The 12,892-nt window shown below is 46.9% G+C and overlaps 1 protein-coding gene across 1 annotated transcript in view; it reads left to right on the top strand.

Annotated features, from left to right (window-relative positions):
• The first annotated feature begins 195 nt into the window (after positions 1-195).
• Ostf1 (osteoclast stimulating factor 1) overlaps positions 196-12,892 on the top strand; it is a 51,450-nt gene continuing 38,753 nt past the window's right edge. The window contains exon 1 of the mRNA NM_017375.3: positions 196-389. Coding sequence (NP_059071.1) covers positions 356-389 — 34 coding nt within the window. The 5' untranslated portion in view covers positions 196-355. The remainder of the gene's footprint in view (positions 390-12,892) is intronic.

Raw genomic sequence — 12,892 nt, 5'->3', positions numbered from 1 at the left:
GGTGCTCACCTAGGCAGCGAAGTCCACTGCGCTTTCATAGCCTCCCCTACGCAGGGCCTGAGGGCGTGGCTACTGTAAAGCTCCTCCCCCAAGAGAAAGGCGGGGCTCCGGCGTGCCGGAGCAGGCTGGACCTCTGAGGTTCGGCCGGGCTCCCCGCCGCAGCCAATCAGCAGCCGGCGAGGCGCGGCCACTTCCTGGTGGGAAGGCCGGGCTGTCTGCGGAGCTCGCTGGTCCGAGTGTCCCGCATCGGGTTGCGCGCGGATCCGGAGCGGCCGCGGCCAGCGCAGGCTTGGCGCCCAGTTCTCGTGTGCGTGTGGGGCTCCCGCGGCTGAGCCTGGTCGCTCCGTGTAGCGCCATGTCCAAGCCACCTCCCAAACCGGTCAAACCAGGTAAGAGTGGTGTGCGCTGCGCGTGCGGGTCTCCAGGCTGCGGGACCCGGTGCTCGAGTTCCCGAGGAGCGTCCTCGGACTCTGTCCACACGGCTCGCCAGGACGTTCTAGCGGTGTGGTGGCAGCACCTCGGTCGCGGCCACTTCCTCATATTTCGCCCTGTCGCTGTCAAGTTGGAGTTCTTGACCGGCAGGCGAACGGGAAGTGCGCTGCGGCTGGGTGGGGTTTGCGCCCGGGCTGGAGCGGGCCAGGGACCCGAGGTCTCCCGGGAGCTTTGGAGAGCTGCTCGGGCGCTGCCAGCGGGACAGCCGGGCTGCAACCCTCTCGGCTCCTAGCTTTAGGCAGTGTCGCTCTGTCATGCATCCTAGTGTTTTTGCTTAGGGTGACTCTCGCGAACTAAACTGGAGAGAGTACGAAGTTCCTCAAAGCAGTTTTCTTGACCGCCCTTCCTGGTTCACTTTTAAAAACGTTGTTCTTAGAGTGTTTTCTGTGATATGGAGAAACGAGACTAAATAAACTCGTGGGAATTTTCATTTGGATAGGGAATTGACAGGGATCGTAAAAAAATGGGAGATGAATGTTTGATGAATTCCCAGACCCCTTTTCCTAATCTCCTGCAGCTTTGGTATTACAAAGGCTGAAAGCCATTTACATCAACTTTTATAGCTGCTTATGCTGCTGCTTCAGTGATTTTTTTTTTTTTTTTTTTTTGCCCTTGAGGTTGTTTTATTGGTTTTGCTTTGCTTGTTTGTTTGTTTTACTAAAGTGACAGTCACTTCAACTTCAATAATTATCCAGTTTCCTTCTTTTGTGGCAGCATCAAGCCCCTGACTTTGAAAATAATGCACACATATTTGTGAAACAGGCATTCGCTGTCGACGTAAATTCTGTAGGGCCGGAATATGAAGGAAGTGGCTCAGACTGGCTTTGGCCTGAGCAGAGGCTGGGCGGGTGCTGGTTGAGGCTGCCCTCGACGTGAAATCTGAGAAGTTTGCAATTTGCAATTTAGATGCGGATGTATGAGGTGGCAGTTTTGTAAACTCTGCTGTAAGTCAGTAAGTACCTCGAGGGTCCAACTAAGCTGAGTTCTTTGATGGCTGAACAAAGCTCTTGATTTTGAAGAATGTGCCGAGAATCGGTTCGTGAAGTTTTTCATTCCCCCAGACACAGTAAAAGTGAAGTCAGTGTTGAGTCTGTGAGTGTTGGCAGGAGCCTGCCCCTGTGTACGTGATTGTGAACTTGTGTGTTCATGCACCCTTGGGTGTGGTTTAGGACCCAGCCTGTTACTAAGTCGAGGTTTGCTCTGGGAACCAGTTTTGTTGTTTACATCTCTGCCTTTTCCTCTCCAGCAAACCAGAAAACACATGGCTAAACATTTTTACTATTTAGAGAGAACTTTGACTTCACTTTGGATTTATAAGTGAGGCCCAAACATAGAGTTGCCATGAAAGTCGGTTTATTTACCTAGTAATGGATAATGAGAAATATTAGTGTCAGTAGGACTTAAGCTTTGTGCTTGCTTACTTGAAAACAGAAAGTTTTATTTTCATACTGTCCCACATGTACTGTGTGCTAGGCGCTTGTCTAGTCACACATACGTGTTTGAATTCATTCACTTCTCAGTAACCTACCAGGTCAGTAACTGTTTTTTTATTCCCAGTGTCCAGGGGGAGTAGGCACAACAAGTTAACTCATCTCCTCTCAGCAATGGGGTGGTGATGTATGGGTCATAGAGGAGTGCAACTCAGATGTTTGACTCCAGGATTTGTGCTTTGCTCCTGTGTGAGGAGCCCTGAATATTTTACAACTGGATAGGAATCTCAAAGAACCAGGTTTCTGGCCCCCAGCCAGACTGCTTTATGCACAGCCATGCTGAACACCCCTGGTTAGGGTACAGCAGGTGTACTGTGCTTTCTTCCCTTGGCAAGTCACGGGGATGAAGGTCTCCAAAGAAGCTGGGCATTCCTGAGACTATATCTAAGTTTTAATTTGTCACTTGCTGCTTTGTTTACACCCTCTCTCTTCTCCAAAATATTTCTAAACATTCAAATTATCAGAGAGAGTTGGGGGAGAGGGAGAAGACAAAGGCTTGGGGCAGAGAGGGAAGAATAGTAAAAAAGGAAAAGAAAAGTAAGCTGGTATACAGGTCCTAGGCTCCTGTAGAGTTACCGAAAAGGGGAGGTCCTGTGATTCTCTGCCTCATGCAGACAGATGAAAGACCACCAGCAAGGCCTGCAGTGCTCAGGAAACTAACATGTGCTGTTTCTAATGGCACTGAGATCTGAGACAGAAATTCCCACAGACTCTCTTCCTGTGTTAGGCAGGTTTTCTGTAGCAGTGGAGTAAGACCACATTGCTCCTAATTTAAAGGGCAACACTGAGAAGACAGGAGCCAGATGGAGAGGCAGAGAAGGGCAGAGGACTTACTGTAAGAGTCTAGAGGCATGGCTTACTTAGTTGTTTGTTTGTTTGTTTTCTGTTGCAATTTAAAAGATCAAGGATTTCATTTGCCGCACAGTGCGTGAGTGTACTCTACCACAGCAGGAAACTTCTGGATACAGCAAGCCACATGACCTCTGCAGTCCAGGAGAGAGAAGGATGTATGCTCCCACTCAGATAGCATCCTCCTTTTTATCCAGATGGAGTACTCAAACCAGGATGGTGCGGCCCTTGTTTAGGATCAGTGTTTACAACTCAGTTAACCTAATCAATGTAATCCCTCCAGGCATTTTTCCCCCAATTTTTTATTATGTATTTTCTTCATTTACATTTCAAATGCTATCCTGAAAGTCCCCTATACCCCACCCCTACCCTGCTCCCCTACCCACCCACTCCCACTTCTTGGCCCTGGTGTTCCCCTGTACTGGGGCATATAAAGTTTGCAAGACCAAGGGGCCTCTCTTCCCAATGATGGCCAACTAGGCCATCTTCTGCTACGTATACAGCTAGAGACACGAGCTCTGGGGATACCAAAATACCCATGGAAGGAGTTACAGAGACAAAGTTTGGAGCTGAGACGAAAGGATGGACCATCCAGAGACTGCCCCACCCGGGGATCCATCCCATAATCAGCCACCAAAAGCAGACACTATTGCATATGCCAGCAAGATTTTGCTGAAAGGACCCTGACATAGCTGTCTCTTGTTAGGCTATGCCAAGTGCCTGGCAAACACAGAAGTGGATGCTCACAGTCATCTATTGGATGGAATACAGGGCCCCCAATGGAGGAGCTAGAGAAAGTACCCAAGGTGCTGAAGGGGTCTGCAACCCTATAGGTGGAACAATAATATGAACTAACCCCTCCATGCATTCTTTTTTTTTTTTTTGGTTTGGTTTTTCGAGACAGGGTTTCTCTGTGTAGCCCTGGCTGTCCTGGAACTCACTTTGTAAACCAGGCTGGCCTCGAACTCAGAAATCCACCTGCCTCTGCCTCCCGAGTGCTGGGATTAAAGGCGTGGGCCACCACGCCCGGCTTCCCTCCAGGCATTCTTAAAGGCTGACTTACTCTAGATGATCCTCATGGGTAAATCTGGACGCTTGTCCCCTGTGTGGTTCCATAGCCTATGTCAGTGTGAAGCGTCACAGATAGCAAGGGACATTAAACAACAAAGCAATGATGCATCTTTCAGGCTAAGCAGCCTGCACCCAACAAGGGGCCATTGGTGGTAGGAGGCAGCCCAGGCAAATTCTGGTAGATCTTGAAAGGAGAGACCTCTCCCCCATTTCCCCTCCCCACAACAAGAGTTGGGGGAGAAGGGGAGCATTCAGAATTGCCCTGTAGACATTTCTTTTTTTCTTTTCTGCTTTCTTCTTCCCTTGCTTCTGCTTGCTTCTATCTGTTTCTTTTTGAGACAGAGTCTCCCTGTCTAGCTCTAGCTGGTCTGGAACTTACTGTGTATAGCCCAGGCTTGCCTGGATGGAATACACTGAGCTCAGTCTGCCTCTGCCTCCTGGGTGCAGAGATCAGATGCTTTCGCAACCCTCCTCTGTGTCTGGTTTAGACCTTCCGTAATATAGCTTGTATGTTAGGCCTTGCACCGGGCTCTGGGATTTCCCAGGAGCTGTCAGATGAAGCTCCATCCTTACTTGTTTATGTATCTACAATTGTCCTTAGTTTATGTATCTACAATTCGATGTCTGATTATTCTCATTTAATTGTTTAATCTTGTAATTAAAAAAAAAGAAAAAGATAAAACAAAACAAACCATGAAGAGTGGTACATGTCTGTAGTTATTCATGCCTGGTTATTCAGCATGCAGCACCTACCTCACAAAACAAAACATAATAATAAAATATACATTCTGTTTTAGAGTATTGACAAATAATCACTGTTCCTGCAAATCAGTTTTTATTATAAAAAGAAGATAGAAGCAGTTATCTTCAGAATGCCGCCCTGGTGTCAGATTGAGTTGTCGTGCTGTGGCTGGGATTTGTTTCCATTCTGTTTTGTCTGTAATATGCTTGAAACATCATTTCAATCACAGTTTGCGCCTTCCTTGTGTGGCATTTTATCTTTTATGGCATCATTTTTGGCCCCTGAAGGTTGAAGGTTTGTCTCTGAAACCCTCCGCTACTCATTAGATACGGCACATAGGATCAGTCTTTAGTACATGGGCCATCCTGCCCTTCAGATCTCTACGGACTCTCAGTATGTCTAGAGTGCTTTTATGAGATTTTCAGCCATGTTTGCAATGCAAGGAGAGTAGCTCTACCCAGCTGGTCAGTGTACAGGAGAGAATTTTGTTCTCATAGACACTTTTTGAGAAATTCGATGCGCTGGCCATGGGATAATATATGCACTGAATGCCATGTGAACCTTGCGGCCATCTCATTTTGGACAAATTTGGTGACAGTCCACTGTAGTTAGCAGCCTGATTTCTGACCTTGACCATCCCTTTCAAATGGTTTATTGATTTTGGTGACAAGAGAAGCGCATCATAAATACTTCATGTGACGGGTGATCACGTGACTGGTGAAACTAAATCCGTGAAGCTTTCGAGAAACCGGACAGGCCTCTGGGTTCTTTTGTCATTCACAGTAAAAATGTAAAAAGCGTTGCCTGTGTGCTCTTTAACAAAACTTGTGAGGAAGAGTTTCTCTCTTAAAAATAAAAAGTCTCTACTGTGTAATCCATCCCTACGTAAAAATGAACCACTGGTGAAAGCAATGATCGCTTGGCTTTCAGACCTACACGGTGGTGGATGGTTTGTCTTATAAATGTGATGAGTAAAGTCGCAGGGAAAACATTTTGAAAACTCCCTGGATGGTGATGCCAGTGATGGGGGAAATTAACATTTTGCTGGCTGCCTGTGTCAGGAGGGGAGCAAACACCACTCCCCACCCCCACCCCCACCCCCATGTCCTCTGTCTCTGTATTTAGTCTGACTTCTCTGTGAAGTAGGTCCCTATATCCTTGTGAATGCTGTGGCTTGGAAATAGAGCTCAGGCTTTAACTGGACATGTGGCTTGTGTGTGGTGTGTGTGTGTGTGTGTGTGTGTGAGAGAGAGAGAGAGAGAGAGAGAGAGAGAGAGAGAGAGAGAGAGAGAGAGCAAGCGAGCAGCTATGGAGTTCAGAGTGCAGCTTGCAGGCGTCTGTTCTCTCTTCTGCCATATGCATCCCAGAAATCAAACCCAGCTTGTTTGAGGTACCTTGACTGCAGGTACCTCAACCCACTGAACCATTTTCCTGGCTCAAATTAGAGGAATTTGGAGAAAAATGTATATACTAATGCCAAGAGAGCCTGGGTTTCTTTTAAACTTCTACTGAACTGACATTTGCTGATGTTTGTTGCACAGTTACGTATTTGCAGTCTTTTGTTATAGCAGTGTTAAAACAGATAGCCTAGTTTTGAAAACCTTTTAAGATATGGTCCTGCAGTGGGATTTGTGTATCAGAAGTTGGGTTTACTGACCTTTTCAGAGACATTTCAAGTTGATCAGTTTACCTAACCACCAAAAAGCAGGAAACAAACTTAATACATTTGCCTTGGGTATCCCTGATGATCAGAGGCCTGGAAGCGTGGGGCACAGAACTTGGGGAAACTGAGAAGATGTCACAGAAGAGCGGTAATAGAAGAAGGGTCTTGAGAGCTGAGTGAGAGTTTGCAGGAGTGTGAAGTGGAAAGTCATTTGACTGAAACACGGAGAAAACAACCCATTCTGGTATGCACATTTGCCTGACCACAGGTACCAAGTTTCTTTAGGAGTCCAGGGGAACTTGGTGCACACATTGAACTGCAGTGTGTGTGTGTGTGTGTGTGTGTGTGTGTTGAACTAAAGAGAAAGCCATTTGCCTAGGTTTTGGAAAATGGTTCTATTCCATACAGAAAGCGAGAACTGAACTGTTCCCTCTGATCCTCCACACAGGTATGCTGCAGCTGTTGATCATGTAGTTGTAGTTAAAGGTTAGGCACTTCACATGGATAAAACAAGTTACTTGGTGACTCATGCTGCCGGCTTCCATTCTTGCCAGATAGTTCCTTCTTTATTTTTAAAAAAAATTTTGAGTATTATAGTCAAGTTTCCCAACTTATTTTTGGGGCAGAAATTGAAGGGAAATTTTGTAGTTGTACGTTTTGATTGGCACGGGATTTTACTTTGACAAGTTACTTTGGTTTTATATTCTTGGGAATTGTCAAGCGCTTGGAGACCCATCGTTTCTCTTGGCTCTCTTGATTTTTTTTTGGTGGGGGGGGGAGGTTGGGGGGGGACTTGTAGGCAATTTAAACTCAACAAACTAAAAAAGATGTTACAACTAATAATATTGTATCTAAGCTAGAGGGACTTAACTCAAGCCTCTTTAAAGAATCGGAAGGAGCGTGACTTGCCTCATGAGAGTCACCTGGCTTTCATTTCAGAACTCTCTGGTAGCCATCTAGGGCCCCGGTTCTTCAGACTCTCCGGAGCAAACGCTGCACATCCTGGGAGATGCTTCCACATCCTAACCCTCTGAGCATGGGCGGGCCTGAGATGAGACTCAGGTGACAGGTGTCTCTGATTCAGGAATTCTGGAAGATAGCAATCTTTCTCTGTCTCTGTCTCTGTCTCTGTCTCTGTCTCTGTCTCTGTCTCTGTCTCTGTCTCATCTCTGCTTCAAGTCCAGAGTCTGACACTTACTTCTGACGCATGGCTTGCTGAGGTTTCTGGGGTTTTCCAGAGCACACACTCCGGCTGTTTGAGGGTCTGTTTTGAGGAATCAGCGAAGCCTTGCCTTGATTGTCCTCCTGGAAGATCTGAATTGGAGACATTCTCACAAGCTTTTCAGGCAGAGACACTGGCTTTGAAGCATTGCGACAGAAACCCTTCCCTCCCAAGTTCAGATACTGCGCCAAACTGGAAGTGCCTGTTCACAACCTTAATTTTCTTTTGGGGAAGAGAACTGCCTCTTCTGCAGTGTCTGCGCTTAGGTTATAAGTCCAAATCCCCTACCTACCAGGACCTGACCCTAACATGAGCTGCACTCTGGTAGGAGCTGCTGTCAGTGGCAACTGCTGCCATCCTCCTACTGAGAACCCCTCCCATCCCGAGAGGGAGGTTCTGCTTCTTGCAGAATACCTTCCTTCCCCTCCTGGAGGGCTAAGTCTGTACATGATGTCAAGGCTCTGGCTTCTCTGGGAACCTTTGGTTCCTAGGACTTGGTCCTGCTCCTCATGAGCTCTGTGTTCTGTAACAAGTTTTTGCCCAGTTCCTGGTTGGGCTAGGGTCTCTGATGTCAGGACACCTGTTCTGGCTACTCCCCTTTTATTGGTATCTAGATCTCTGATGCTCCTGCATCTTAGGCAGACCCTAATGGCATAGCCAGCTTGTTTGGGCATGTTATGGACATCTTAAGGCACCAGGGCTGCAAGCCTAGGAGCCTGAGCACAGTGTCTTACTTAGGGCCATCTCAGTCTTCCTCACTCAGAACAGTTAGAACTTTCATTCCTGCTTTCTTTGTCCATTGGCCCTGAGGAAGAATTCACTACTTTAGATCTGATTAAAATCACTCTTAGTGTTAACCTGATTATTGATCTCTTGTGGTTCCCATCTCCAAAATAGATTAAAATAGAAGCCTGGGACATAGCTCAGTTAGTGAAGTGCTTGCTGAGTGTGCACACAGACCTGAGTTTGATCCCCAGTATCCTACACACCAGGCATGATGGTGTAATCCCAGCCCTGGGGAGGCCGGATTCACCTATACAGCAAGTTTGGGGCCAGCCTGGACTACATGAGACCCTGTCTCAAAACAAAAGGTGTAGATGCAGTGAGTAAGAAAAAAGCTTCTGGAGAGGAATTCCCTGAGTAGTGAGTGACTCTGTGATGACAGGCAGGATTCAGGTTCACCTGAGTGGCCTCTTGTGTCATTTTCATTTTGCTGAGTAATCCCACCCACACAGCTCATCGTTCTTGGAGCTTTAGTTATTTGCCGCCTGCCCCTCGCTTGGTGCTTAGTGCCGTGTGGCTCCACAGTCGTGGGGAGATGAAATACTCCAAGTGAGAGTTCCATGAACGATCCTGAGAGAGGAGAGTATGGCGTGAACTCCAAGGTGGGGTACAGTGCATTGCTGAGTAAATCAGATCCCCATTTCACAGTTTCCGCCCATACAGGGTAGCGTTGTGTCTATAGCAAACTGGAGAAAGAAACTTGGGAGTCTGGCAGGATGCTTCCGTAGGCACGGAATCTAGTGAGACCATTGTAAAACGTGACTGTGCATGCATGGCTGCCAAGACAGGGTTTCTTTGTGACTCATTTACTTATTAAGCAAATATTTTTATGATTTGAGAAAAATTTACAATGTATTTTGATCATATTTCTACTCTTCTCCCAGCTCATTTTAGATCTAACTTCTACCTCCTCAGTCCCTCCCAACTTTCTGCCCCTTCTCTCCCCACCTTTTTAAAAACCCACTGAACCAATTTATGCTGCCTATATACTCATGGCTTTCAATCATGGTCAACCTAGCAGGGGTCATACCCTTTAAAGAAAACTGACTCTCCTAGAAGCTATCAAACCATATAGGACTTTATGTTTAAAAATGTCAGCTCTGTGGATATGAGCTCTGGGAAGATGACTTGTAGCTTTTAGAAATTCATTCTCTGTGTAAAATATCCTTTAGTGCTCATCTTTCTGGGGCACTCCATCTTATCTTTCTGACTCTTACAATTTTTTTTAAAAAGATTTATTTATTTTATGTATATGAGCACACTGTCACTGTCTTCAGACAAAGCAGAAGAGGGCATCAGATGCTATTACAGATGATTGTGAGCCACCATGTGGTTGCTGAGAATTGAACTTGGGACCTTTGGAAGAGCAGACAGTTCTCTTAACTGTGAGCTAGCATCCTGAGTGAGGTAACTCAGACCCAAAAGGACATGCATGGTATGTACTCACTAATAAGTGGATATTAGTAAAAAAAAGTACAGAATACCCAGGATACAGTCCACAGAACTAAAAAAGGTTAACAAGCCGCAGGGCCCAAGTGAGGACGCCTCAGTCCCACTTAGGAAGGAGAAGAAAGCAATCACAAGGGGGGAAGGAGGGAGGAACCTGGGTGGAGAAGGGGACAGGGAGAGGAAAAGGGGAACATGATCAGCTATTGGCTAGGGGGAAAAGGACTGAAGCCCTGTGGGGCCAGCAGAAAGAATGGAAACAGGGAGGCAGGAGGTGGGGGGCCCCTCCAAAATGTACCAGAGGCCTGGCAGGTGAGAGACTCTCAGGGCTCAAACGGTGAGACCTTAGATGAAATGCCCTACAGTGAGGAGAAGGGACTTGTAAAGGCCACCTCCAGCAGAAAGTGAGCATCAAATGAGGGAGGGGCTTGCCATCCTACAGTCCAAAACTGACACAGAATTGTTCCTGTCTAAAAGAACTGTAGAGACAAAAATGGAGAAGCGCCTGAGAAGAAGGAGGTCCAGCGACAGGCCCAAACTGGGACTCAAGGAGAGGCCCCAAGGCCTGACACTATACTGAGGCTACGGAGTGCTCACAAACAGGGACCTAGCATGACTGCCCTCCGAAAGACCCAACAAGCAGCTGAGAGAGTCAGATATAGATATTTACTTACAAACAATGGACAGAAACTGCTGAGCCCTGTGGTTGAATTAGGGCAGAGCTGGAAGAAGCTGAGGAGGAGGGAGACTCTGTAGGAGGACCAGCAGTCTCAATTAACCTGGACCCCCAAGAAATCTCGGACACTGAACCACCAACCAGGCAGAATACACCAGCTGATATGAGGCCCCCAACTCATATACAGCAGAGGACTGCTGGGTTTGGGTTCAGTCAGAGAAGAGGCACCTAACTCTCAAGAGAATGGAGGCCCTAGGGAGTGGAGAGGTCTGGGTGGTTGGGGGGAGTGCAGGGGTGGGGAGGTGGGGACATCTTCGTGGAGACAGGGTGTTGAGGAGGAGGAGGTATGGGATGTAAAACAGTCAAAGGATTGACTGGGAGGGGGATAAAATCTGGAGTGTGAAAAGAAAGATTGAATAAAATTAAAAATAATAAATGTGACAATCTTAAACACTTGGGTTCACGGCCAGGCTTTGTTTTCTAGGAACGCTCATGTTGGATCCTAGGCAGGAAGGTTTTCATTGTTGCTCTTTACCCAGAGGGTTGAGACGTCTTCCCGAAGAGAATGACTGTGCACATGGTACTCTGCATCAGTGTGCCAGTATGCATTCCACTAAGAAACTATAAGTCTCCTTTTTTTCTTCCCCACCCACAACTACTAAACGACGTTTATATCTGGGGTTAAAAGGACGAGCTTAGGAATTTATAGTGATAGGAACAAATTTTATCGTTGTGACGTAGGATTCAAAAATTTCTATTTATAGGAGATTATAATACTTTAAATATTAATTTGTTGGGACAGATGTCTAGAGATGGTGAGCTACATATGTATGGGGTGGTGAATATAGAGGAGAGTGAATTTATGGCTATCTCAGGGCGTAGAGTTCAGATGACCATGGTATGTGGGTCAGGCCACAGTCCTGAGGCTGCAGGTTCCTCCTTCTGGCCCAGCCTCTCCATTCTCATCTGATATAGCAAATGATACTACAGGATCTGGGCTTGGGAGGGAATCAGGGAATCTCCAGAGTTTCGGGGCCTGTTCCACAGTTTCATCCCACCCATGTCACCAGACTTATAAATATGCAAATGAGGTTCTGGGTGCCATCAATGCAAATGACAGTGTAAAGCAATCAGTGAGCCTAGGATGGATCTGAGGTGATGGGTCTTACAGTGTCCTGGAGGTGAGGTAGTGTTTGTGACCTTTAGAGGTTGCTGCCTCCCTAGTCAGACTGTGAGAGAAAAGGGGGTTTCTACTCTAACAGTTCTATAATTTACCCTGTTTCTGACGGACCCAGAAAACCACATCTTTTAGTTTATCTGCCCCTGTTCTCTGAGGAAGTTCTAGAGGCCTTGGTGGACCCTTCCTTCTTCCTAACTCTGAGGTGGTTTGGGGGAATGCCTCACCCAGTAAAGGTCACCTCTGGCCCTGTGGGAGGGAGCCTCTTAGACTTGCTGGGTCTTCCCAGATCTCCCCATTCTGTCAGGCTCTTCCTTTCCATAGTCTGAGCTTTGAGGACCAGGCCTTACCAGCTTCGTGTCTGCTGCTAAGTGGCCATGGTTGTAGAGGTGGAGACTCTCAACCAGATCTTGACAGGGATGAGAGTAGGCACACATTGTGCCACCACCTGTCCCTGCCCCTCCCATGACAGGCATGGGACTCTGAAGTGCTGCTGTGCTTGAGAGAGGATCCTCAGGGAGGAGTCTCCAGCTGAAAGGCAGGTGTTGCAATGAGTCTGACTTGTGGTCACTATGTTGACTTCTTACAGACAGCTCCTCTGAACTCATCTTCCTTTATAAAGCACTCCCCTCCCCCATCTATAACCCCCAATTGGGGCTGAAACCAAAGGCCTCACACAGATGTAGCTCAGTCACTTTTTTTAATTTTTATTTTTTTGGGGGGACAGAGTCCTCAATAAGTTGCCCAAGCTGGCCTAGCCTGGCCTTCAATGTGTAATCCTCCTGCCTCAGCCTCCTAAGTAGTGGTATTTGAAGACTTCACCATCAAGCCTGACTCCCTGAGACACGATCTTTGTGGTCTCTTGGGTATACTGTGGAGGAAAATACTGAATCCTTTTGTTTTTGGAAGAGGAGGGGCTCAATTTTCAAGGGTGTCCCTTGTTGATTTTTTTCCCATTACTTTCTTGTTATTTCCACATTTTGCACACAAACAGGTTTTACTGCACTAACCCCGAGCTTGAGTGTTAGCTTTCTGCTACAGATGTGGCCACCCTGGTATAACATCCTGTCTGACTACTTGAGCGCTTGCCTGAGGTGAGGTTGGTTTGGCCTTTGGTGGTTCTTTCTGACACACCATACGTAAATCTTTGTTTCTGTGTCAGGCTGGAAGAGTTCCTGTGTACTGAAGACATTTGTAGTATTGATCCATGCTGAACGCATTTCCAGCATTGCACTGGCTTGCTAGCATGTGCCAACGGGGGCTAAGTTTAAGAGCATTTCA

This window comes from Mus musculus, chromosome 19, assembly GCF_000001635.26.
Source record: "Mus musculus strain C57BL/6J chromosome 19, GRCm38.p6 C57BL/6J".
NCBI lineage: Eukaryota > Metazoa > Chordata > Mammalia > Rodentia > Muridae > Mus > Mus musculus.
This window is presented reverse-complemented; position numbering and strand designations above follow the sequence as displayed.